At 36.7% G+C, this 25090-nt stretch overlaps 1 protein-coding gene across 8 annotated transcripts; it reads left to right on the forward strand.

Annotated features, from left to right (window-relative positions):
• Positions 1052–24844, forward strand: LOC109850202 (CBL-interacting protein kinase 23). 8 transcript variants are annotated; one of them, XM_020420155.1, is made up of 20 exons: positions 1052–1440; positions 2321–2383; positions 8411–8482; positions 8580–8687; positions 8788–8868; positions 9113–9166; positions 9286–9411; positions 9506–9595; positions 9681–9800; positions 9882–9998; positions 10503–10622; positions 10728–10784; positions 10869–10943; positions 11046–11102; positions 11340–11583; positions 17341–17394; positions 18395–18460; positions 18534–18610; positions 19667–19846; positions 20298–20449. In XM_020420155.1, exons 1-15 carry the CDS (start codon positions 1273–1275, stop codon positions 11343–11345), a joined length of 1314 nt encoding a protein of 437 aa, XP_020275744.1. In that variant the 5' UTR covers positions 1052–1272; the 3' UTR covers positions 11346–11583; positions 17341–17394; positions 18395–18460; positions 18534–18610; positions 19667–19846; positions 20298–20449. The 8 variants fall into 8 exon arrangements, with proteins under 8 accessions (XP_020275744.1, XP_020275742.1, XP_020275745.1 ...); XM_020420153.1 differs by lacking the exon at positions 11340–11583 and having other exon boundaries at positions 10506–10622; XM_020420156.1 differs by lacking the exons at positions 18395–18460; positions 18534–18610.

A 25090-nucleotide genomic window follows, 5' to 3' on the forward strand; every position in this document is an offset into this window, starting at 1 on the left:
AAAAATCTGATGTGGCGGCGATTTTTACCGAGTTTCCCTTCTTCAACCCTAGCGAACCAAAGATGAGAAAAAAACCGACGGAAAACTTATATCCTACGTGACCACGAAAAATCTGATGTGGAGGCGGTGAAAAACTTTTCCACCGAGTTAAAAAATGAACCAAACAGCCCCAAAGTGTAAATGTAAACAAAACTAACAAAAGGGAAGAAAGAAATATGAAGGGTATAAAATCAAGAAACACATGAGAGAAAAATCAAGAATAAAGAGAAAAATAAAAAAGTAAAAGATGGAGGATTCAATTAGAGATATGATGAATCTAGAATTGAATCCAGTAACTAGTTTCATGCAATTTCTAGAGTTCCCACAAGTATTAGTTTCACATCTTTAAAAAAATAGCAATTCCCTAAAGGGTTCTAGCTAGACTCAAGGTGAATCAAGGAAAAATAAATAAATAAAAATAAAAACTAATCCCAATAGGGTTCTAACCTCAAGGCGAATACTGTAAGAAAATAAAATCTAAACCATAAAATAAATTATAATAAATAAATGCAATAATTTAAAGCAAGAAAGTAAAGACATGAAATTAAATCTACTCTACAAGCATGAAAATAAATAGAGCTTTGCTACAGGGACCCAAAATATGAGACCAATAATTGGGACAAGTGAGATGTCCTTCTCCTATTGGATAATGAGTTGGCCATCATTAATGATCTTTAGGAAATTATTTAACTGTAGTAGTCTATTTACACATAGGAAACTTTAGGCTATTAAACCCAAAATTAGGGTTTTTTTAACCATTGATTTGATCTTTAGGAAATTATTTAACTGTAGTAGTCTATTTACACAGAGGAAACTTTAGGCTTTTTTTTCTCACTTTTAAAACAGAGGTCACTTGTTCGCAAATCAGGCAAACTTAAGGGGATTTTTTTTGCAATTAACCCAGAATAGAAATTAACGGATCATTTTACCCAACACCAAAGATCCAGCCCACGAAAAACAGCGGTCAAATCATCAGAGCCCGCGTACTTCTATAAAACGACTCTCATCATCAGAGACCAGAGTCCTCAATCTCTCTCTCTCTCTCTCTCTCTCTCTGCGTCAGCGACCAGGAAACTTCTCTCTCTCTCACGAGAACCCAAAACGCGAACCCTCGCAGTTCTCGCTCGCCATTGAATCATAAAGAAGCGATCCTGACCGTTAAAAATCCGATCTTTGCGGGTAAATTTTGCTTTGAAAAGCTTGATTAGCGGGTTAACGGGTTAACGGGCTGAGATGAATGGAGGTGCGAGGACGAGGGTGGGGAGGTACGAGCTGGGGAGGACGCTGGGAGAGGGGAATTTTGCGAAGGTGAAGTTTGCTAGAAACACGGAGACTGGTGAACACGTGGCCATCAAGATTCTCGACAAAGATAAAGTCTTGAAGCATAAAATGCTCGGCCAGGTCAGTTCTTTGAGTTTTTACCCGACAAAAAGATTAAAATTTTGCTGTTTATTGAAAGTTTTGGTTGGTATTATTTGTTGCGCTCTCTACATTAATTGGGGAAGGAAGGCTGTACGTCTCTTTCAGAATAAAAAGATGAACTAATTCTACTTTAAAATAGACTTGGCATGTGTCTAATGATAATATATTAAAAAAAAAATTAATGTATAAAATTAATTAACATGTTAATGTCATGTGGGAGCATTCGGGGTGAAATTTTTTACGTTTGCATGATCGACGGTACTATATGCATGATCGATGGTACTAACGTGCCCATTTTTTAAAAACAATTTATAGTACTTTTCTGCCACAAAATATAACTTGGACAGGGTTTGGGAAACTTTGTGGTATTTAAGTGCATTTTAGCCCTTTTTTTTTAAAAAACCTTTTATTGCTTGCTGTTCAGTTTGGGTTGGCTCATTATCGAAGAGATTTTATCAGGCTGGATTTTGTCATATGATTTTTGCTTGTGAAGTACTGGATCAGTTGCTTGTGTGATCCACACTACATGTTAATTAATTGCAGAGACAAGTAGCGAGTTAGAACTTCAAGATAGCCGTTTTTTATATTAGATCCTGGACCTCTTTTTTTTTTTTTGGTTGGAATTAGACAATCAAATATTTTAGTTGTTTTAATAAAATTTGTACGTGTCAAAATAAAGGCCAATTTGGGGGTCTAATATCATGAAAACAATATATCTTAGATCAAAGCCAGTTTTTAATTTGTTTGGACGTTATCCTAAATCGTAATACACAGTTCTTTTGGATTATGTATGTTCACAAATCAATTTGCATCATAATATGTCGTCCACGCTAACAGTTTTACATGTTATATTCTGCAGATCAAACGAGAAATCACTACCATGAAACTTATCAGGCACCCATACATAACAAGAATGCATGAGGTAAGATAGAGATTTGTAATATGTCTGTAGACATCATCTCGCTTCATTACGGTATCACTATATTTCTATAAATTCCAATTTCTTAGGGAATATAACGCTGAAACCCCTAATGCAACAGAAACGCAGTATAGAAAAAGGTACACCAAGATTTACGAGGTTCGGCAACTGCCTACGTCCTCGGGAGCCACACAGATAATTTCTTATTAATTAAACAAGAAATTACAATTTAGGAGCGTATCTCAAAACTGAGATTTCTCTGATAAACACTGTAGCTACAGTGTTAATAATCAAAGGGTATGAACCCTTTCAATTCTCACTTGAGAATAAATACCCCACAATATAAACCCCACTTTAATTCCTCTCTCTCTTCTTAATCTCTCTTTTAATCTCCCCTCAAAATTCCCCTTTGAGAGCTGGAGAAAAATCGAAATCGCTACTGCGATTTGGGGAAAACGCTGCTGCGTTTTAGGGCAGTTCGCCGCCGCCGCCAGAGAGAAAGAATCGGAAGAAAAGGGGGGGAAGCTCAGCAACTTCAAAACCCTAGCCTGGGTTTTCTTTTATAGGCGGAGAGGAGAGCTGGCGACAGCCTGTCGCCAGCGGCTAAACCTGACGCAAAGGTCAGGTTCGAACGCAGAGTTCGGACCCCCCCAAAAACGCAGAGCTCGCCATCCAAACGCAGAGCTCGCCATCGCTCGAACGCAGAGCTGAAAAGGGGGAGGCGAACGCAGAGTTCGAACCGCCAAAACGCCAAGGTCGGAACGACGTTCGCCTGGGGGGGGTTCTCCTGTCGACTTCGCTTGCATCATCTCCGAGCTCGTCGGAGCTCCTCGCCGGACGGAGGTGAGTTTGGTCTACACCCAAACTAACAATCTCCCACTTGGAGACCAAACCGTCGTTAACGGGCTATCTCATCAAGCTCCTCTCCTGTGTGGCTCCGCCCTCATCATCTATGCATGAAGGCCAACTGAAGTTGCGCACAACTCCATTTTCTGAACTGTCACCGTCTTTGTTAACATGTCTGCTGGATTCTTACTTCCTGGAATCTTTTCCAGTTTCAACACGTCATCTTCCAACAGGGATCTGATGAAGTGGTACCGAAGCGCAATATGCTTCGTTCTAGAATGAAATGCTGAATTCTTCGCCAAGTGTATCGCACTCTGGCTATCACTGTGCAAAACATTCTTCTCCTGTTTGAATCCCAGCTCTGTCAACAAACCTTGAAGCCATATCATCTCTTTACTGGCTTCAGTCACTGCAACATACTCAGCTTCTGTAGTGGATAGGGTAACGATCTTCTGTACCTGTGACATCCAACTAACAGCTGTAGTTCCAACGGTGAATACATAGCCGGTGGTGCTTCTTCGGTGATCAACTTCACCTCCAAAGTCTGCATCTACGTACCCTTGCACTTCTACCTCTCCCTTACCAAAGTGCAAACACTTCTGTGTGGTGCCTCGTAGATATCTCAGAATCCACTTGACCGCTTCCCAATGAGCTTTTCCTGGATTCGACATAAACCGGCTGACCACTCCCACTGCATGGCCAATGTCTGGTCTCGTACAGACCATAGCGTACATCAAGCTTCCGATAGCTGAGGCGTAAGGTACCTGAGCCATACTCTCTTTCTCTTCTTCTGACTGAGGAGACTGATCCTTCGATAGACGAAAATGGTTGGCCAAATGTGTGCTCACAGGCTTGGCGTCGCCCATGTTGAATCTCTGCAAAACACGGTTGATGTACTCCGTCTGAGATAACTGCAAGAGACCTCTCTTCTTATCTCTCGTGATTTGCATTCCAAGGATCTTCTTCGCTGGACCCAAGTCCTTCATGTCAAACTCCTTTGACAGCTGCTGCTTCAAGCTTCTGATATCCTCCATATCTGCTCCTGCAACCAACATATCATCAACATACAGCAGTAGGATGATATAGCTGGACTGATATCTTTTGAAGTAGCAACAGTGGTCGGCGTTGCACTTCTGGAAACCTTCCTTGTGCATGAAGCCGTCAAACTTCTTGTACCACTGTCTTGGGGCTTGTTTCAGGCCATACAAGCTCTTCTTGAGTCTGCACACCAGGTTCTTCTTCTTTTCTTCTGAGAAACCTTCTGGCTGGTGCATGTATATCTCCTCTTCTAGATCTCCGTGAAGAAACGCCGTCTTCACGTCTAACTGCTCGAGATGAAGATCTTCAATTGCTACAATACTCATCACGGTCCTGATAGTATTTAGCTTCACCACGGGAGCGAAAATATCGGTGTAGTCAATTCCTTCCTTCTGCTGGAAACCTTTGACAACTAGCCGGGCTTTATATCTTCTGGAACCATCCTGCTCCTCTTTCACCCGGTACACCCATTTGTTGTGGAGTGCCTTCTTACCCGTGGGCAACTCAGCTAGTTCCCACGTCTGGTTTGATATGAGAGACTTCATCTCATCTTTCATTGCAAGCTCCCACTTGCTCGCATCTCCACACTGACAAGCTTCATCAAAGCTTTCAGGCTCCCCACCATCTGTCAACAACAGATAGTTCATGTATCTCCTGTTGGGTACAGGAGGACGAGAAGATCTTCTTAATATCGGAGCTGGTGCGTTGGGCTCCTGCGCACCATCTTGTCCAACAGGCTCTTCTTGCTGAGGACCCTCTGCATTGGGTTCTTCCGAGAGGTTACTCGGGACATCATCTGCATCTACAAATATTGACTCGCTCTCTGAGTCATCTGTCTTGTGCATGTCCTTGTACATCACCTTCTCGTTGAATATCACATCTCTGCTCCGGATCACCTTCTTGTTTTCGTTGTCCCAAATGCGGTAGCCGAACTCATCTTCACCATAGCCGATGAAAGTGCATTTCTTTGACTTGGGATCAAGCTTATTCCTGCCTTGATCACTAATATGCACGTAAGCTACACAACCGAAAACTTTAAGATGTGAGAGTTTTACCTCCTTTCCGTACCATACCTCCTCTGGTATTCTGTGCTCCAATGGAACCGATGGACCTCGGTTGATCAAGTAAGCTGCTGTGTTGACCGCTTCTGCCCAGAACTGCTTCGGTAGGCCTGACTGTACTCGAATGCTTCTGGCTCTCTCCGTCAACGTTCGGTTCATTCGCTCAGCTACTCCATTTTGCTGAGGCGTGCCGGGCACGGTTCTCTCCATTCTGATCCCGTGCTCATAGCAGAACTTCTTGAATCCGGTGTCTTCATACTCACCGCCATTGTCGGTCCTGAGCTTCTTTATTCTCAGACCGGTCTCATTCTCGACCATAGCTTTCCATCTCCTGAAAGCCTCAAATACTTCTGACTTATGCTTCAGAAAGTAGACCCACACTTTCTGAGAGTGATCATCGATAAAAGTCACGAAGTAGTGTTTCCCACCAATCGACGCAGTGGTGGTTGGTCCCCAAACATCTGAGTGAACGAGCTCTAGCTTCTGCTTCCTGGGGGTTCTGCCACTTGTCTGAAAGCTGACTCTCTTCTGCTTTCCAAGTATACATTCTTCACACATATCCATCTCCACTGACTGCAGTCCTGGGAGTTTTCCCTTTGTGTGCATGATTTTCATCCCCTTTTCACTCATATGACCGAGTCTCTGGTGCCACAGCTTTGAGGTCTCATTGCTAGCTGCAACTGAGATCGAACAATGTGCACCTGCTGTCATATACAGGGTACCAGTCTTCTTGCCTCCGGTAATTGTCATTGCGCCCTTTGAGATCTTCCAATCATCTCCATGGAAGGTTGTGGTGTATCCTTCGCCAGCCAACTGGCCTACGGATATTAAATTCTTTCTCAGGTCGGGAATATGCCTGACATCCTTCAGCTCCCATACTGACCCGTTCAACTTAATTTTCACCACGCCTTTGCCCACAATAGCACATGGTTGATCATCACCAAGATATACGTATCCAAGATTTCCGGGAGTATACTTCTTGAAGAATTCTTTCTGAGAAGTAGCGTGGAACGACGCTCCTGAATCTAACACCCAAGATTCCTCCTTGCTCTCCAAAGAGCATATCAATGCGTCGTCTCCTCCTGAGGTGGAGGTGACATTCACCTCTGCCTTCGCCTCCTTCTCCTTCTGTGCACTCTTGCACTGATTCTTGTAATGCCCGGTCTTTCCACAATTCCAACACTCGATAGCCTTCGAGCTGTTGCTTGGATTCCTTGATTTGGACCTCCTGTCCTTTGATCTACCTCTGTAGTTTGATTTTCCTCGTCCGTTTCCTCTGGTTGAATTTCTACCTCTTGACTCTGTATGCAATACTGAAGAGGTTGTAGCTTCACCCGTTTCTCTCCGTCGGATCTCCTCACTGAGAACCAAATCACGAACGTCGTCGAACTTCAACTTATTGTTTCCCGACGAGCTACTCACAGCTGTGACTGTAGCGTTCCAACTCTCTGGTAGGGAAGATAAAAGTATCAACGCCCGAACTTCATCATCAAACTCAAGCTCAACTGAACTCAATTGGGTTGTAACCGTATTAAGTTCATTGAGGTGTTGTGCTACTGACGCGCCTTCCGCCATTTTCAGATTGAACAACCGCCGCATCAAATGAACTTTGTTCGCGGCTGATGGCTTCTCATACATATTTGAGAGAGCTGCCATAAGACCTGCCGTGGTCTTCTCCTTTGCTATGTTGAACGCAACATTGCGAGTCAACGTCAATCTGATAACTCCGAGGGCTTGTCTATCTAGAAGGTTCCACTCTTCTTCCTTCATAGAATCTGGCTTCTTCCCCGATAGTGGTTGATACAGATTTTTCTGATACAGATAATCCTCTATCTGCATTTTCCAGAATCCGAAATCTGTTCCATCAAATTTCTCAAGTCTCATTTTTGCCTCATCTGTGGCCATGACTCCCACTTGAATCTGACTTTCTCTAGATCGTTTCACGCTCTGATACCAGTTGTTGGGAATATAACGCTGAAACCCCTAATGCAACAGAAACACAGTATAGAAAAAGGTACACCAAGATTTACGAGGTTCGGCAACTGCCTACGTCCTCGGGAGCCACACAGATAATTTCTTATTAATCAAACAAGAAATTACAAATCAAGAGATTTCTCAAATAAACACTGTAGCTACAGTGTTAATAATCAAAGGGTATGAACCCTTTCAATTCTCACTTGAGAATAAATACCCCACAATATAAACCCCACTTTAATTCCTCTCTCTCTTCTTAATCTCTCTTTTAATCTCCCCTCAAAATTCCCCTTTGAGAGCTGGAGAAAAATCGAAATCGCTACTGCGATTTGGGGAAAACGCTGCTGCGTTTTAGGGCAGTTCGCCGCCGCCGCCAGAGAGAAAGAATCGGAAGAAAAGGGGGGGAAGCTCAGCAACTTCAAAACCCTAGCCTGGGTTTTCTTTTATAGGCGGAGAGGAGAGCTGGCGACAGCCTGTCGCCAGCGGCTAAACCTGACGCAAAGGTCAGGTTCGAACGCAGAGTTCGGACCCCCCCAAAAACGCAGAGCTCGCCATCCAAACGCAGAGCTCGCCATCGCTCGAACGCAGAGCTGAAAAGGGGGAGGCGAACGCAGAGTTCGAACCGCCAAAACGCCAAGGTCGGAACGACGTTCGCCTAGGGGGGTTCTCCTGTCGACTTCGCCTGCATCATCTCCGAGCTCGTCGGAGCTCCTCGCCGGACGGAGGTGAGTTTGGTCTACACCCAAACTAACAGAAATCACTACCATGAAACTTATCAGGCACCCATACATAACAAGAATGCATGAGGTAAGATAGAGATTTGTAATATGTCTGTAGACATCATCTCGCTTCATTACGGTATCACTATATTTCTATAAATTCCAATTTCTTAATTATGTGGCTCGTTCGTAAATCAGTTCCTTAGCTTCGTTATTGATTATTGGACTTCTACTCTGATGATTCCTGCTAAAATACATCCTTTCTTTTTTGTGTGTTGAATTGTTACTATAGATCAAGCTCTCTTGTGTTACAATTACTATGAGCACCCAAATTTTTTTTTTGGTTGGCGTCATTGACAACCTCCTTAGCTCAAGTGATTGTCGTTGTGTAGGTGATGGCCAGCAAGACAAAGATATACATTGTTCTGGAACTTGTTACGGGTGGAGAACTCTTTGACAAGATTGTAAGATTTTTATCTATCTATTTGCACTTAAATATTTACTATATGCCAGTGTTCATTTACGAGTTTGCTAACTAGTTCTTTGATTGTTGTTCCTTAGGCTAGTCAAGGACGGTTGAAGGAGGATGATGCAAGAAAATATTTTCAGCAGTTAATTAATGCCGTGGATTTTTGTCATAGCAGAGGTGTATTTCACAGGGACTTAAAGGCACGGGAACAGACTCTTTTTGTGCTTTTTGTTATTTTTGGATAATACTTTGTTACAAATTCAACTTGTTTGTGTGTATAACTCTTTTGTATCTCAACAGCCGGAAAACCTACTGTTGGACTCTAGTGGGGTTCTTAAAATCTCGGATTTTGGTTTAAGTGCGTTACCACAGCAAATTCGAGTAAGTCAGATGAATTTGTATATTCAAATACAAATTTATAGATTGCAAGTCAAATTCATTTTTTTACTAATGCTTGCAAATGGCTAATATTTTGATTTGCTTTCATTTAATAAGGGATGTTCGGTGAATTTTCCTCATACTTCTCTTTGATAAATATGGTCATTTTTTAAACCAAAGCCTTAATACTTAGAGGATGGAAAAGAGGCATTTCTGGAGATATAACATTTTAACCTTTTCCTTGCAGGAAGACGGTTTGCTTCACACGACATGTGGGACTCCCAATTATGTCGCTCCTGAGGTACGCTTTAGTGCATCACATAATGTATATTTGTCCTGAATATTAACTACTTTTGTTATTGCCTCACCCAACTTATTTGCTGAGCTCTTCCATTTTTGATAGTGAGTCTATCTATTTAGGTGATCAACAACAAGGGTTATGATGGAGCCAAGGCAGATCTCTGGTCATGTGGGATTATCCTTTTCGTTCTTATGGCTGGTTACCTGCCCTTTGAGGACTCTAATCTTATGTCATTGTACAAGAAGGTACGATTTAGTTATATGAATGTTAGTATGCACTACCTATTAATTTAGCAGATTTGCCAAGCTTACTTCTTGATCGTTGGGGGTGCGGTTTTAGATCTTCAAAGCGGAGTTCTCTTGCCCTGCTTGGTTCTCTACAAGTGCAAAGAAACTTATCAAAAGAATTTTGGATCCTAATCCCCGAACAGTGAGTTTTGGTCTTCACTTCTAATTGATATATAACTGTAGTTTTTAAATATTGCTGCTAATTGATGAGTATTGGCTATTTTCAGCGTATTACCATCTCTGAGGTCATAGATAACGAGTGGTTCAAGAAAGGGTACCAGCCACCCAGATTTGAAACAGCGGACGCTAGTCTTGATGATGTCAATAATATTTTCAATGAATCAGTGGTAACTCTATTGATGTTTTTTATGCTAGAATTTGGGGTGGATGTTGAAGGATTCTTAATATTGTGTTCTTTGATCGTGTAGGAGCCAAGAAATCTTGTTGTTGAGAGACGTGATGAAAGGCCAGCTGCGATGAATGCATTTGAACTTATTTCAACATCCCAGGGTCTGAATCTCGGAAGCTTATTTGAGAAGCCAATGGTTAGTCCTTTATATAGGGCATTTCATGTTCATTGAATTTCATACCTTTTTTCCCAGGTCCGTGTATGGTTTCAAATTAGCATATTCTTTTTTTATGGATCAGAACGTTGGGCAAATAAGAAACATGTGGAAAAAAATTAGTGTAGGAGAAATGAGAATGTTATTGACATTTCGTGCATATGCATAACGAGTTAATGGAGGAGATTACCTTAACAGAAATGGGTGGAAGAATAAGATTCATCCAACCAATCCACCAAGTTTAGGATAAAAACTTTTCTGTTGTAAACATACGAATGCACATACTTAACTGAATCACCCTATAAATATATTATATTATGTTTAAATTTAATGCAAATTTATCAATTTTGAAGGACTTCCAAAAATCCTTGGAATTGAGTTCAACATAATGACAATCACATTATGCACGTAGCACTTTGTTGAGGGTTTCTAGAGCTTTAATGCTCGACTATTTTAATAAATCAAATTTATCCAAGAAAAATTCAGCAGGGGCTTGTGAAGAGGGAAACAAGGTTTACGTCAAAACTACCTGCAAATGAGGTACTCTCAAAACTCGAGCAAGCAGCCACCCCTTTGGGTTTCAATGTTGAGAAACGCAACTATAAGGTATTTCCCCTCCTCGAAACATTGGTGTAGTCAATACTCATACATTACTTGATGAATTACTTAATAATTGCATCTCTTAGTGACAAAATCTTACTTCCACCTCAGTTGAAGCTGCAAGGTGAAAAGAGTGGAAGGAAAGGTCATTTATCTATAGCAACGGAGGTACCTAATTTTTAGTTCGCATATAGTACCGTTTATTGTTCATTTCCTTGATATCATCATAATCTTTAAATTTTCTCCCGAAAGGTTTTCGAAGTAGCACCTTCGTTGTGTATGGTAGAGCTTCGTAAAGCAAACGGTGATACACTCGAGTTCCATAAGGTCTTCAATTATATGCTTTCCTCTCATCATCTCTCAGAATTCTAAGTAGACCTAATTTCTTGTGATCTGAACTTGTTTTCTCTTTATTCCTGATTTATCCAGTTCTATAAGAGCATGTCAATGGGCCTTAAAGATGTGGTCTGGCATAAAAGAGAAGAGGTGAACGCTGCTGCTGATCCTTAAAAATACAGATTCACTCGATGTAATTTGTACTCTGCATCCAGTACGGTTGCATTGCATCGGCAACAATTAGTCTAGTATTGTATTATGTGTTGAAGAGACTTAGAGGATATCTATTTACCCTTTAAAAGAGGGAGTTCTTGAAAAATTTTCCTATCCCTAAAATACCCTTCAACTATTATAAATATAACAAATTTACACCTTATCATTACACAGAGTTAAAGAAATCGGGTGCCCTAGCCTTCGTTCCTTTCATTCTCCACTCCTTCGGTTACGAAATTGCTCCTTCGGTTACGCTTCTTCATCGGCGACACCGTCCCACTTTCTTAACTCATTAATTGCCAAAGATGAGTATTATTATCCTCATCATCACCGCTACCCCTCTGCCATCATCTCCTCAATTCTCAGATTTTGGGCATCGGTTACGATCAAGAAGGAGAATCATTGGCGAAGATCGAAGGTATGATTTGATCCTTTTAAAATTAAATTAAATACTTTATAGTTAGTAGCAAGTGAATTATTGAGAACTTGCATTAGTCTAAGATTGGCAAGTGAATTATTGAGAACTTGCATTAGTCTAAGATTGTTTACAGCATATACGATAATATTATATTTTTTAAGTGGTTTTGTTGAATGTGTTAGTATGTGATTTATAACATTACTATATGATTGCTGACACCATTACTAATGCAAGGATATGGAAACATGAATGCTTACCTCATTTGTCTTGTAGCAATATAGCCATCATAAAGATAACCCAATAAAATTCTGGGAGAGACAGGAAAAAATCAGATGAATTAAAAGTCAAGAAGAAGAAGAACAACAACAACAACAACAAAAAGAAAATGAGAGACGAAAAAACATCTAAGATAACATCATACTCTGTATTTTTTATGAATCTCTGTATATTATCTAAGATAACATCTAAGATAACATCTAAAAACATGATCATGTAGTAAATATACATACTCTGCATTTTTTATGAATCTCTGTATATTATCTATGATAACATCATAAAAAAACCTGTTATCTTTGACTAAATCCCATCATACACTATATTAGATTCATAAAAATGCAGTAAATATACAGAGATTCATAAAAACCTGAGTAAATATATACTTTGGTTGCTCAATATATTATAACATTACTATATGATTGCTGACACCATTACTTTTATTGTATGTGTTTGTGTGATTTGTGAGATATTGAGTATGTTTATTGAGAAACAACCTTGTTCATTCCCTCACGCTTGTGTTCTGGAGTCTCTAATCATCTCTTCTTACTATGAATTCGTGTACTATACCTTATGTTGATTGAAGTTTAAATATAAACATTATTTCTTTGTTTCTTTGATGCAAAGGGAGTATAATCTTGTATACATAGATAGGTTTTTCTTAGATTGGGATGTGACTCTGTTTGTTTGTTGAGTCACTTGAGAGTGTACAGGGAGTATGTACTCTATTAAATGAGAATGTAAGCTCTTACTTACCCCAAAGAAAACTGTTAACAACCTTCTTTCCTGGACCAAACTTATTTATGGAAAATTATATCCCTATCAGAATCTGGAACTCAGTTCATAATAACAGATTATAGTGTTGAGACAGATCGTTAATTTACATCCCATGGTCTGTTTTCCGCTCTTTTTTGCCCCCGCACACAGGCATAGTTAGCCTCTTCCAAGTGCACATACTTACAGCAAATACACCACGCAATCCTGCAAACCTGAAAATTCTATTCTGGTTAGATTTCTGTGCTTTATCTGAAACTTTCCCCATCTCATCCTACATGCATATAACTCTCTCACAAAGAAATGAGATAGACAACAGACTACTCAACACTTACGATTCTAAGGCTTATTATACAGTGGCATACCAAAACTGGAGCCTACATTGCAGGCAGTTGAGGAGCTTTGCTCAAAGCAATTTCTGCAAGAAAACGCCAGATGTTTAGAAGAACCGTCTTTTGAAACTTCTGGTGGTTGCTTGATATGAGCTCATGAGGAGTCCAACACCAATCCCAAGTCCAACACACATTCCTAAGCCTATACCAACTCCGACTCTGACACCAGCGTTAAACCATGAGAGCTGACCATCTTCATCCATGTACCAACCTTCGGGATAGTATGTGGGTTTAACCTTGGTGTCTGAATCATAACCATCGTCAGAATCCCCTTCTGAAACCTGTGAACATCGTGAGATGGCAACCATGCATATCATCCAAAATCTAAAGTAAATGTTAATCAAATACAGAGAAATGGTTAAGAAATGTTCAATATTAGAATAAAGAATTTTTTAATTAAAAGCTACAGATATCAGAAAAATTGGATAGGTGTGAAAAGATCATCCGCTGGTGCCCTACATTTACTTCTCTTTAAGTGATTGCTAGGCTAATCTTAAATCGCGAGTGATTTCTAGGGCGTGAGACAGCACAGCCAACTTAATTCAAACAAAGACCATACGAAAAGCTTGTAAAAGAACTGACAACAGTTTACAAGCTAACTCCACTCTTTCTCCACTCTGGCAGTAACTTATTCCCAGTACAGGCTAAACTTAAAAATGATAAAAACAAAGCTTTTCATCCAGGATCATTCTGGTACTCTTTGCCCATTAACACTCCTTTGAGGCTTCAACCATGATTTTCATTTCTTATAACTGGCACATTCTCTGGTCACTTTTGTCATGTTCCTTGTTACTCTTGTTGTACTTATGTGTTATTACTTCTATGTGCTTGTGTCTATTGCATTTATTGATGCTCTGATACCACTACTCTATAACTTATGTCCTTCTTCTATACTGTACATTTACTAAAATGTGATGCTTTGTTGTAAGTATTAACTACTGCTTAACTCTCACTTCTAACTACTATCAGTGTGTTGTATCTGATATTTCTGATCCTCTGACTGTTTAACTGATGTGTTCACCTGAATTGTATATTACATATTGTACTACTACGCTGAACTACCGTGCTTATGTTATTAACCTGTTGATGCTTTGTGCCTTTGACTGTATTATCATTGCTTTGTTTGTTATTCTACCTATTTTCTCGATACATTATATGTTCTATCATCTCTTTGTTATGTGTGTTTTCATGTGTTTGTTGTTTCTTACTATTATTGTAATACTTTATGTCTACTGCTATTGTGATATCCTACTATGATCTATGATTTATGTTATTTTCGAATGTTGACTACATATTGTTATCTATGATTTATGTTGTTTTCGAATGTTGACTACATATTGTTATTGATATGGTCTACACCTTGCCCTTTTAATTTTTATTTCATTTTGCAACATGCCTTTTCTGTTACATTTGATCTGTTATAAACTATATGATGTGATGTGTTTATTACTATCTCCCTGTCTGTGTTATCTTACATTGCCGTTAATGTGTGATCTTTATTATTTGCTATATTACTGTGTTTATTCTGTTTTCTCCTTCTTTCTCTACATTTGGTGTTGTCTAATGCTGTCTTAACGAACTATCTTGTTGTCATCTCACTCAATTTTACTACCTACTTATTGCTCTGATACCACTTTGTGCTGTACTGGAATGTGTGTCCATTGTGTGTTGCTTTCTCTATGTGTTTCTATTTTTTCGTCCTGTGCTGGTTACGTGCTGCTATTTTTCTCTATTACATATTATTGAATACACATATATTGAACATCTTAATAAGATGAACATAAACTTCACAGATAGAAAGCAAGATACGTAGAACCTGTGTTTAATTACAAGTCTAGCATTGTAGTTAGAACATGTGTTTAATTACACATCTAGCATTGTGGTCACAATGAGTGGTTTGTCAAGGATGAAATTTATAAAATAAAAAAGAAATTTAAAATAAATAAATAAACAAGCTGCATATTGACTCACATTGGAACATTGGTATGATATGACATTACTATTGGGACGCTAAGCATTTTGGCAATAGCAAGGGCATCAAACACCTGAAACATTTTACGAGAAGTTAGAGTCAATCTCATGCAGGGGAAAAAAAAGCAAAACCTGAGTCGGACTTATTGCTAGATCTTTAGGAAGATAATTACCATGATTCCTGGTGAAGAAGCATGGATTATATTAACAATGCGTACAAAATCAACTATAATGAACAAAAATAAGAAAATACAAGGGCACAAAAATAAGAAATAATAATCATCTATCTATCTACCCTTTAAAAGAGGGAGTTCTAGAAAAAAAAGGTTTTATACACGTGGAATGCCCTTTCTTGCATAAATTTTTTATTTCTTTGGAATGGACTTGGCTTCTTTTAATTGGCTACACCATTCATGAAATTGATCCACCTTTCTGCCTAAATTTTTTTGATAAAAAATATTTAGTGTGTAGGCTGTCTAAAAATCACAATAGATAGCTTATCCCCCATCAAACACCGATGATGAAAGTTACAATCTGACGACTTCCAGAAGGCTACAATTTGAGGACGATCTGTGCAAAGCTCTAGCAAAAGAGACTACAAATTGACGGTCTCTTCATATTAGAATGCAGATATCTCTCAAACCGTAATGAATTTGGCAAAACGGAGGAACCGAACCGAAGCCTTCGGCTCGGTTCGGATGGCCCCGTCTCGTCGAGATAGCCGATTTTCATATGTAATTCGTTCAATTCCGACGTACGGTTTGAAAGTTATGACCTGTTCTTCGTAGCAAGTTGTGTTCTGAAGTCCGTCTGTAAGACTGGACTTCGTCAGAACATTGGACTTAGCCTGAAGCCCGCCAAGCCCGCCTAAGGTTCGCCTCTGCATTACAGAGTCAAAACGCCCAGGCTTAACTCTGCGTTTTCAACATCAAAACGCAGAGTTAATCTCTAAAATAGCACAACTGTGCGTTTTCAGCCTTTAAACAGGCACAACTCTGCGTTTTCAGCCTAAAACGCAGAGTTCATCTCTAAAACAGCACAAAACTGTGCGTTTTCAGCCTTTAAACGGCTCAACTGTGCGTTTTCCGCTCCAGCTGTGCGTTTTCAGCTCCAGCTGTGCGTTTTCAGCTCCAGCTGTGCGTTTTCAGCCTTAACTGTGCGTTTACAGACCCAGCTGTGCGTTTTCAGCTCCAGCTGTGCGTTTTCAGCCTGCGTTTTTCAGCTCCAGCTGTGCGTTTTCAGCCCCAGCTGTGCGTTTTTCAGCCTCAACTGTGCGTTTCAGGTCCAGAAACGCACAGTTCGAGCCCAGAACGCTGTTTTCAGCGTTTAACTCGTTCAAGCACGATTTGAACGGTTCCAGAGCCGTTTTCTCCCCAAGATTTTAGGGGATCACTACCCTATCATGGAGAGATTTATGGGGAGCAGTTAGACCCCATTAAACCCTCATTAAAGAGATATTTAAGGGGGCAGTTATACCCTTAACCCCCTATAAATACCTCAAAACTCAACTGAGTTCGGATCCTCTTTTTTGGAGGGGGGGAGCTGACTTTTTGGGGATCCTTGATCGAGCATCTTGCCGCGTTCTGCAGCAACAAGGAGTTTTGGAGACCAGCAACAGGAGCTTCTTCCTTGGCTTATTAACCGAACTTTCGGTTCAAATCAACTCTTTTTCAAGAGTTCAAACTCGTTCAGAGTTATCAACTCGATCAGAGTTCAAAACTTGCTCTGCAAGTTCTTCTAAAACTCGTCAGAGTTATCAACTCGCTCATAGTTCAAAACTTACTCTACGAGTTCGTCTAAAACTCGTTCAGAGTTATCAACTCGTCAAGAGTTATTTCAAAACTTGCCACGCAAGTTCTTCACAGCATCAAATCGTGAGGAGAAGACATCGTTCCAGTGAATCAAGACGTTCGGATCGTCAACGAGAAGCAAACTCGACGCGAGCATTCGAGGGAGGCATCTCATCGCCACCGTGAAGAACCCAGAATTAAACAAAGGGGAGAATCAAATTCATTCTCCTCTCTTTTGTAATCGGAATCCAAATTGTAATTGATTTTGAGAGGAATACAAGTCAAATTTTCTTTCATTGTCTTTTTACTACAAATTTTCCAACAAACATAGTGCATTTTATATTACTCCCCTTCTTATAAGTTTATCTCAGTCACAATAGTAATAGCCTTCTTAAAGTCATGTATGTCAAACAACCAATTTTCATAAAGTCATGTTCACTCTGCTACACAAAAACGTAGCTCTAATCTTTAGTTTTGCTCAATTCAACCTTTACCCTTTTTGTTCTTCATTCCTTTCCTTTTGATCTAATTTTTCCCTAATTGTCGATTTCCTGCAGTTTCAAGCGACGAGGTTTTCAAAAATCAAAGTTTAGCTGGAGCGAGATTAGAAAGTAAGTTGAATACATACAACTTATTATATCAGGATGTATTTTACATTTCTATCATCAATTTACTATTACTATTAGGATGGAAATATAACAATTCTATAAGCGGCTATGTAAGAGCCATGCCAAGTTCATTATCTTTTGCAATTGAAGGCAATGTATGAAAATATTATAGGAGGAAGATCAGAATAAATAATCTTAAGTAACTTACTGGATAGTGTGCTTATGAAGAATGACGACTATCAGTCTACATGATAAATAAAGAATTTCTCAAAAAGACTACTATATCCAATAAGTTATATTTGAAGCTAAATTAAGAAACATTCTAAAATGTCTTCGATCCTCTTTTGAATATCTATGATAATTTAATTGAAGTAAAGACTGTATAAGTAGAATTGCTGAGGAAATAGGATCAAAAAATACTTTTATAAAAGCACAATGATTGAGTACACAGGCTGTAAACAATATAAGCAAGTCATTTTCTATGGACAAGCTAATGTCTTGATAAAGATAGTGCATTTGATAAAGGCAGTCTCAGTTACATTATTAGTTACCAGATGTTTCAGCTATGACAATAGTGGAATCCTACAATTTCTTCGTTTTCCATATTACATCATTTTCAAGCTTACATCCCTTTCACAAGCCTAGGTGCTGCATGTCTCATTGATGCTGTAAAATTCTCAAGTAATCAATGTACTCAAAAGCAAACAAATGATTTAGGAATGATGTAAGTCATATACATTCATGTAATAACTGATCATATGCATATTACATACAATCATGATATCTCATTCAGATCAGGAGCAAAAAATCTTTGAAATTGAGAAAAATATATAATGCATAAACTAAAAATCAACAATTATAATAATTGACCAAACATTTTTATCAGGAGCTTTTTTTCTAAAAAGATGTTTTTAGCATTCTCAAGGCGGCATCATTTATGTGCACTTTCTAATACATTTTTATGTCTAGATTAAATACTTTAACATTTTTCATATAAATGCAGATATTGTATTTGGTTTGATTTGCTTTGTTTTTCTTGGAAACATTTCTGAGGTTGTGGGCGATTTAGGTTAGTGAAGCAACTTTCTTCTCATTTCTAATTATTTGTGTTCATAGTGATTGTAACTATAATTTTTTCTTAGGATTGGAAATGGGGACGAACCAACATTTACCCAGGATCTAATAAAACTGCCTACTGCAATGTTGATCAAGAATCAAGGTGATGACTTACCAGAAGATTATCTAATAAATTCAATTTTTCCATCTTTGGATGAGAATTTCAAGTCTATTGAGTATATGAAAGATAGAGCGATCCTTGCAACAAAAAATAAATATGTTGACATGTTAAATGATAGACTAATAAAAAAGTTTCCAAGAGAAGGAAAAGAATTCTGCATCTTTGATGAAGCAGTTGATGACAACAATCATCATTATCAAGAAGAATTTTTGAACACTCTGCTACTTAATGGACTACCACCACACAAGCTTATGTTGAAAAAATATTGTCCAATAATTTTACTGAGGAACTTGCATCAAACTAATGGACTTTGCAACAGTACAAGAATGATATGTCAAGATTTTAACTACAATGTTATTCAAGCTAAAATAACAATGGGCCAACACGAAGGGAAAGAAGTTTTCTTGCCAAGAATACCATTGTCACCAGCAGAAGATGAATGATTACCATTCAAGTTCAAATGCAAACAATTTCCAATAAGATTATATTTTGCAATGACAATTAATAAATCCCAAGGGCAAACAATACCTAATGTAGGTATCTGTCTACCTGAAGCAGTTTTCTCTCATAGGCAATTATATGTTGCTTTGTCGCGGGGTACTTCTATGATGACAACCAAAGTATTAATAACATTAGATGGAAAAATTGAAGAAGAGGAAAGCTACACAAAGAATATTGTATACAAGGAAGTTCTCCAGCCAACGGACCTCACAGACTAATTCAAATAGCAAATAACATTTTTGAAGGTTATGATTTTATAATATTAAGTATCTTAATTTTTTATTAAAGTTTTATTATATAAATAAAATTCCAAAAATTAAGCACTTCCTTATTACATCATGAATTTTGTTCCTTCACAATCATGTCCTAATCTAAATTAAAATTACTTTAACCATTATAACTACTTTTAATTTATAAATTAAAATAAAAATCTAAAGCAAATTCATATATATCTATATATATAGTTTATAGTTTATTTAATACTTCATATGCATTATTTTTTATATTATATATAACAAACTATTCAAAATCTTACAGGCATGATGTCAACTAGCAATGAAGCTCCAACTCAACACATCCAAATACGCTAATTAAAGAAGTTTCAAAAAGAGTGGACCATTCGTGTAGTCATCCTCAGAAGTCAGAACTATTGAATCCTCTTATGAGAACAGTAAAGGTTCAGGAAAACTACTTAAACTAATTTTCGCCGACTCGGAGGTGATGTAACAATATTCTACATAATATATTACTATTGATAATTGTTGATGCTTATTCTTAAATAAATTAATACTGCATTTAGTTAAGAGGCTATACAACAACATTTGATTCATTTTCAAAAATTTTCAACAACAAATATCATTTTCTTAAACTTATTCTACGTAATGATCAAACTAATTTAAATATTAATAATAAGTTGAATGATCAAACTAATTTAAATATTTAACTTATAGAGATTTTTAAATTATAATAATATAGAATTATTTATTAAATTTTAAAATGACTTATATCATCTATCATTTATCTTATTGTACAATGTAAATTACGATGTCACTTTAATAAAATAATGCAGAGTTTGATAATATATAAATCCATACAATCTTTTTATTATAGGCTTAAATGAATGTTAATGTATTAATTATTTGTGAAATAATATTAGTAATATTTGCAGGGACAAAAAATACAATGTGTTATGTTTGGAGAAACTATTGAAATGTATAAGCACATGCTTCAGAAGAACCAAGTTGTTTACATCTCAAATGGAGAAGTCAAACAAATCAACCCGCTTTACGGAAATGTACATGAGTCAATTGAGTTGACATTGAATAAGAACGTCTCTATCAAAGAATCAAAAGCTGAATTCCGATTTGACAAAATCTTGAACAACTTCATCTCAATCAAGGAGGCAATTTCTAGGGAGGATACAAGGAATATTAATAAGAATTTGTAAAAAACTTTTAATTTTCCATTTTATAACTTATAAATGATTTTTAAACTTTTTATAATTTTTTGTGCAGATGTTCTTGCAATAGTAGCCAATGTGAAGCCTATGATCAAGTACGTTACACGATATAATAAGGAGGACACAAGGAGAGATATCATCATAATAGATAAAGAGTATACACACATGCTTTTATTTCAAAATAAATTAGTTATTAAAAATATAATATATTAACAAAAAATGTCTTCTTTTTCTTAAACAGTGGGATAACATTGTATGTAACTTTATTCGGAGATTTAGCTAAAAATGAAGGCTCAATTATCGAAGAAAATATTAATGACACAACTATAATAGCATTATCAGATTTTAAATTTTCATTGTACAAAGGTAAAATATTTTTCTTATTAAATTGAAAATTAATTATCAATAAATATCAAATTCTAATTATAACTATAAAATATTCAGGGGAGATGAGCATGACTTCGCAAATTGCGTCAACAATATGCATCAACCCTGAAATACAGCTTGCTAAGGACATGCAAGAATGGTAATTCCAAATAAAATGTTATTTAATAAATTAAATTTCTAAAATTTTTAATTTGTATGCAGGGCTCATTCCAAAAATGATATCAAGACCATTGTTCCTCCATCAAAGCTATTCAAAAATGTATCAAAAATGAAAATTGCTAAAATTATCCAAGCATCACGGACAACTTTAGGGGTATGTTATTATAAATTCTATTATAAAATATTAATGAATCAAGGGCTTCAGTTTAAAAACAAGATAAGATAAATAAATTTGATTCAAGTTTTAACCTATAAAATTAACATGAAGTGATTTCTTAACTATAATGGTTAAATTTTTTCCATAATCATATAAAATTTAAATATCTCAAAGTTATCAAAAATATCTTTCAACTTGATTTTCCATTATTATTTTATATTAGTTTTTAAAATAATTTTCCTATTTGTTTTATTTACATTTACATTTATTTAATCAATTCTTTTATTTTTACATATATATAAACTACAATTATAACTAACTAAATTTTAAAAAATATACAGGCACAATATGGCACCTTTACGGGAAAAATAACTAACATCTTAAATAGGCATGAGACTTGGTACTACTCTTGCAAAGGCTGCAACAAAAAGGTTGAAAATTCTATTCATCTTAAATAGGCATGAGACTTGGTACTACTCTTGCAAAGGCTGCAACAAAAAGGTTGAAAATTCTATTTATGACAAATGTCAAAATTGCCAAAATATACTCTTGCAAAGGCTGCAACAAAAAGGTTGAAAATTCTATTTATGACAAATGTCAAAATTGCCAAAATACAAATGAAGACAGTATACCAAGGTAAATTACTATCAATTACTCATAAAAGAAAAATATAAAAATTAATTATACAAATATCATCTAATGCACAATGATAATACAAAATGTAGGTATGTAGTTAAAATCATAGTTGAAGATGAGACGGATTCTGCAAGAGTGACACTTTTTGACGCAACAAAAACTCTTATAGGATGCAAGGCACAAAAATTCATGGTTGATATAAAAGAGGTAACTTCTTACTTTATTATATTTTAAACATATAAAACCATATGTTTCATGTATAATTAATTAATTGTTTCCTCATTAAAACAGAAAAATAATCAGAGTTCGCCATTCCAAAAGTTTGTGCTAAACATTGGAAAGATATACATGTTCCTTGTGAAGTTAGATGAAAACTCAAAGGATGAACGGGCACAAGGAAAGATAATAGCACAAGAAATTCAACTCCAAGAAGACAACATAATCAACATTGAAGACGATGATGCAGTACTTGAATTACCAAAAAAGAAGATAAAGGTCGAGAAGGAATGATCAACGAAAAAAAAATTTAATACGAACAATTTTAAATTTTCAATACATTTACAAATATGTTGAAGGAATTTTATTTATCTTTTCGTATGCTTTTATGAGGATTAACTTATGAATGTTATTTGTTAGAATAATTTATGAATTATAACCATATGCACATATAGTTGTCTCATGAATATTACATGGTTTGATTTTTTTGGCAGTTATTAGCTTAAACTTATCGCTCAATTATGTCAAGCTAACTACATATTTAACAAATACTTGACTTTATTACTTTTAAAATGCATTTAAAATATTTTTGGGTTATCTCGACACAATGTTATGTTGATGAGTCTTTGAAAAAAAAGGATTCAAATCATGGACAAATTCTATAAGATGTTATTCAAAAGTGTAATGCCAAATATTTCTGTATGATGGCTTTCATGTGTGTGGATTGACTGAGATCTATGCCTATCATCTGCATCTTTGTTCTGAGCTCCCTCCTAGCGAAATCTGGACTAAGAAATCTGAGATCTATGCCTATCATCTGCATCTTTGTTCTGAGCTCCCTCCTAGCGAAATCTGGACTAAGAAATCTGGACTCTATGCCTATCGTCTGCAATTTTGTTCTGAGCTCCCTCATTGCGAAAGGTATTCAAAATATACATTTGTTTGTTAATTTTATTTCTTTATTAACAATCAATTTCAATATACATACCATTTGTTTTCACTGATAACAAAGTGTTACCATAGACTGGATTATACACGACCAGATCTCATTAGATGTCACCTTTTTATGATGTAACTACTTGCTAGATGACAGAAAATTCCAATTAAATTTTAATTTGTCTGTGGCAGGATTGCGAACTTTCCCTGATTACTGTTTACCTTCTGATTGTTGTAATTGTTATTTTGTGACTTAAATTTTATTCACCTCCTCTCTTTTTTCCAGCTTAAGGAAGATTTATCAGTGTCAAGCAGCGAAGAAGAAGGAGATGACGACCCAGTTTATGTATGAATTGATGACGATGATTTAAGCAACGGAGACAAGAAAGAAATTATACTTGAAGAGGTATGAATTCAAGACCCTTTTCGGTACCAGATGAGATGTTCAGTGTAAATTATTTTTAGCATCAAGATAGTAAGTAAATAAATGAAGGGCGGTAATTTATAGTAGTTGCTCTTTCTGTAGTAAATTTTTTAAATGATAGTAAGTGAATAAGTAAATAAAAAGTAACACGCTTGCTCCTGATTGTTTGATTAAAAAAAAACTTTAAGGATAGTAGTTCGCCAAACAGTGTTTTCGAATGAGAATAATGGAATCACTGCCTAATATATGCCGGTTTGATTGCTTTTTCCTAATATATAATGGAAATGGAGGGCTCCGTTGATGAAGACTCAACCAAGTCTGATGAAGAGTACGAAGACCTAGCCATGCGAGATAGCCAAGACAACGGTTAATGGTCCGATGACGAAGAAGACAAACTAACATTTGAGAAGGGGTCTTCAGAACATGATTCAATGGTGAGTTCTGAAGACACGGAGAAATACCAGAAGAATCTAGATCTTTTCTTAAAATCAAGTAATCGGTCTTCTGAACCTTCGCGCACTTGCTCACTTCGTTTTGAAACAAAAGGAAGGAATGCGGGGGCTACGGTAAGAACTCGCAGCCAGTCGCAGAGTATTTTGAGCTCATGAAACTACTGTATATAGTTGTAAGGCTCTAATTGCCCGTGGCAGTTATAAGGATGCTTCTTGTTTATTATTGTAATGGCCAGTTAAATTATTATGCAGGATGTTTTGTTGGATATGCTCTCATTTATTTTCGTTACCTTTCCTCATGAGGTTTTATGTGCAAATCAAAGTATGCTACTCAGTTCACACTATATATCAATACAGTTTATTTGGACATGTGCTTTAAGTTAACTTTCTTAGTACCAGATTTTGTTCATTAATATAAACATATGTCTTTCATCCTTTCATATTTTTACATGGAAGTAACTATAATTTTACTGGCAACACATATCAGACATTTAAATAAACTATGTTGCTTGCAGGTGGCTCTTGCCACAATGCCTTCCATCCTTAAGTCGTTCCAAGGATTTTTTTGGCTGGTGAAGCTGAAGTGTACATGACATTAATTGCTATGTTGGTGTGTATATGTATATGTTTCTCATTTGTTGCTCGTGGTGGTTGGTCCTGTTATATTACTCTTGAAACATATTCTGTTCTGACATGATATTTGTTTGCTAATGAAATTTATTTAAAAATTTACCACGTGCATTGCACGTGCAATCCAACTAGTTTTGTTACATATATGGCTTGAATTTTGTACGTACTAATTGAGATGCATCGTGCAATGCCCGTGGTTGAATTCCATGATTATTTAAATTGATAAAAGTAGAGTAAAAATAAAAAAATAAAGTTTTTTTTTGGGATTGATCATCAACTCAATAATCTCTCTTTCAAATGAAATATTGTTATTGTTTTCTTCAACCCAGACTGTGGTCACGTGATCTACTATTTGTGAGTTATAAACACATTGATCTAGTACAACATCTCTATTTATTAGTATATTGAAGTCTTCAAAAACTGGGTAGAAGGAATTTTGCATATGAATTTACTTGCAATATGTCCATTAAACTTTTACTTGTGGTTTGACTCATGTTCACATTAA

Source organism: Asparagus officinalis, chromosome 7 (assembly GCF_001876935.1).
Source record: "Asparagus officinalis chromosome 7, Aspof.V1, whole genome shotgun sequence".
Lineage (NCBI taxonomy): Eukaryota > Viridiplantae > Streptophyta > Magnoliopsida > Asparagales > Asparagaceae > Asparagus > Asparagus officinalis.

Coding starts and splice junctions, on each gene's coding strand:
- LOC109850202 (XM_020420153.1), top strand. CDS start 1,273: ATGAATGGAGGTGCGAGGACGAGGGTGGGGAGGTACGAGCTGGGGAGG. Junction 10,623..10,727: donor TTGAGAAACGCAACTATAAG/GTATTTCCCCTC, acceptor CTTCCACCTCAG/TTGAAGCTGCAAGGTGAAAA. Junction 10,944..11,045: donor ATACACTCGAGTTCCATAAG/GTCTTCAATTAT, acceptor TGATTTATCCAG/TTCTATAAGAGCATGTCAAT.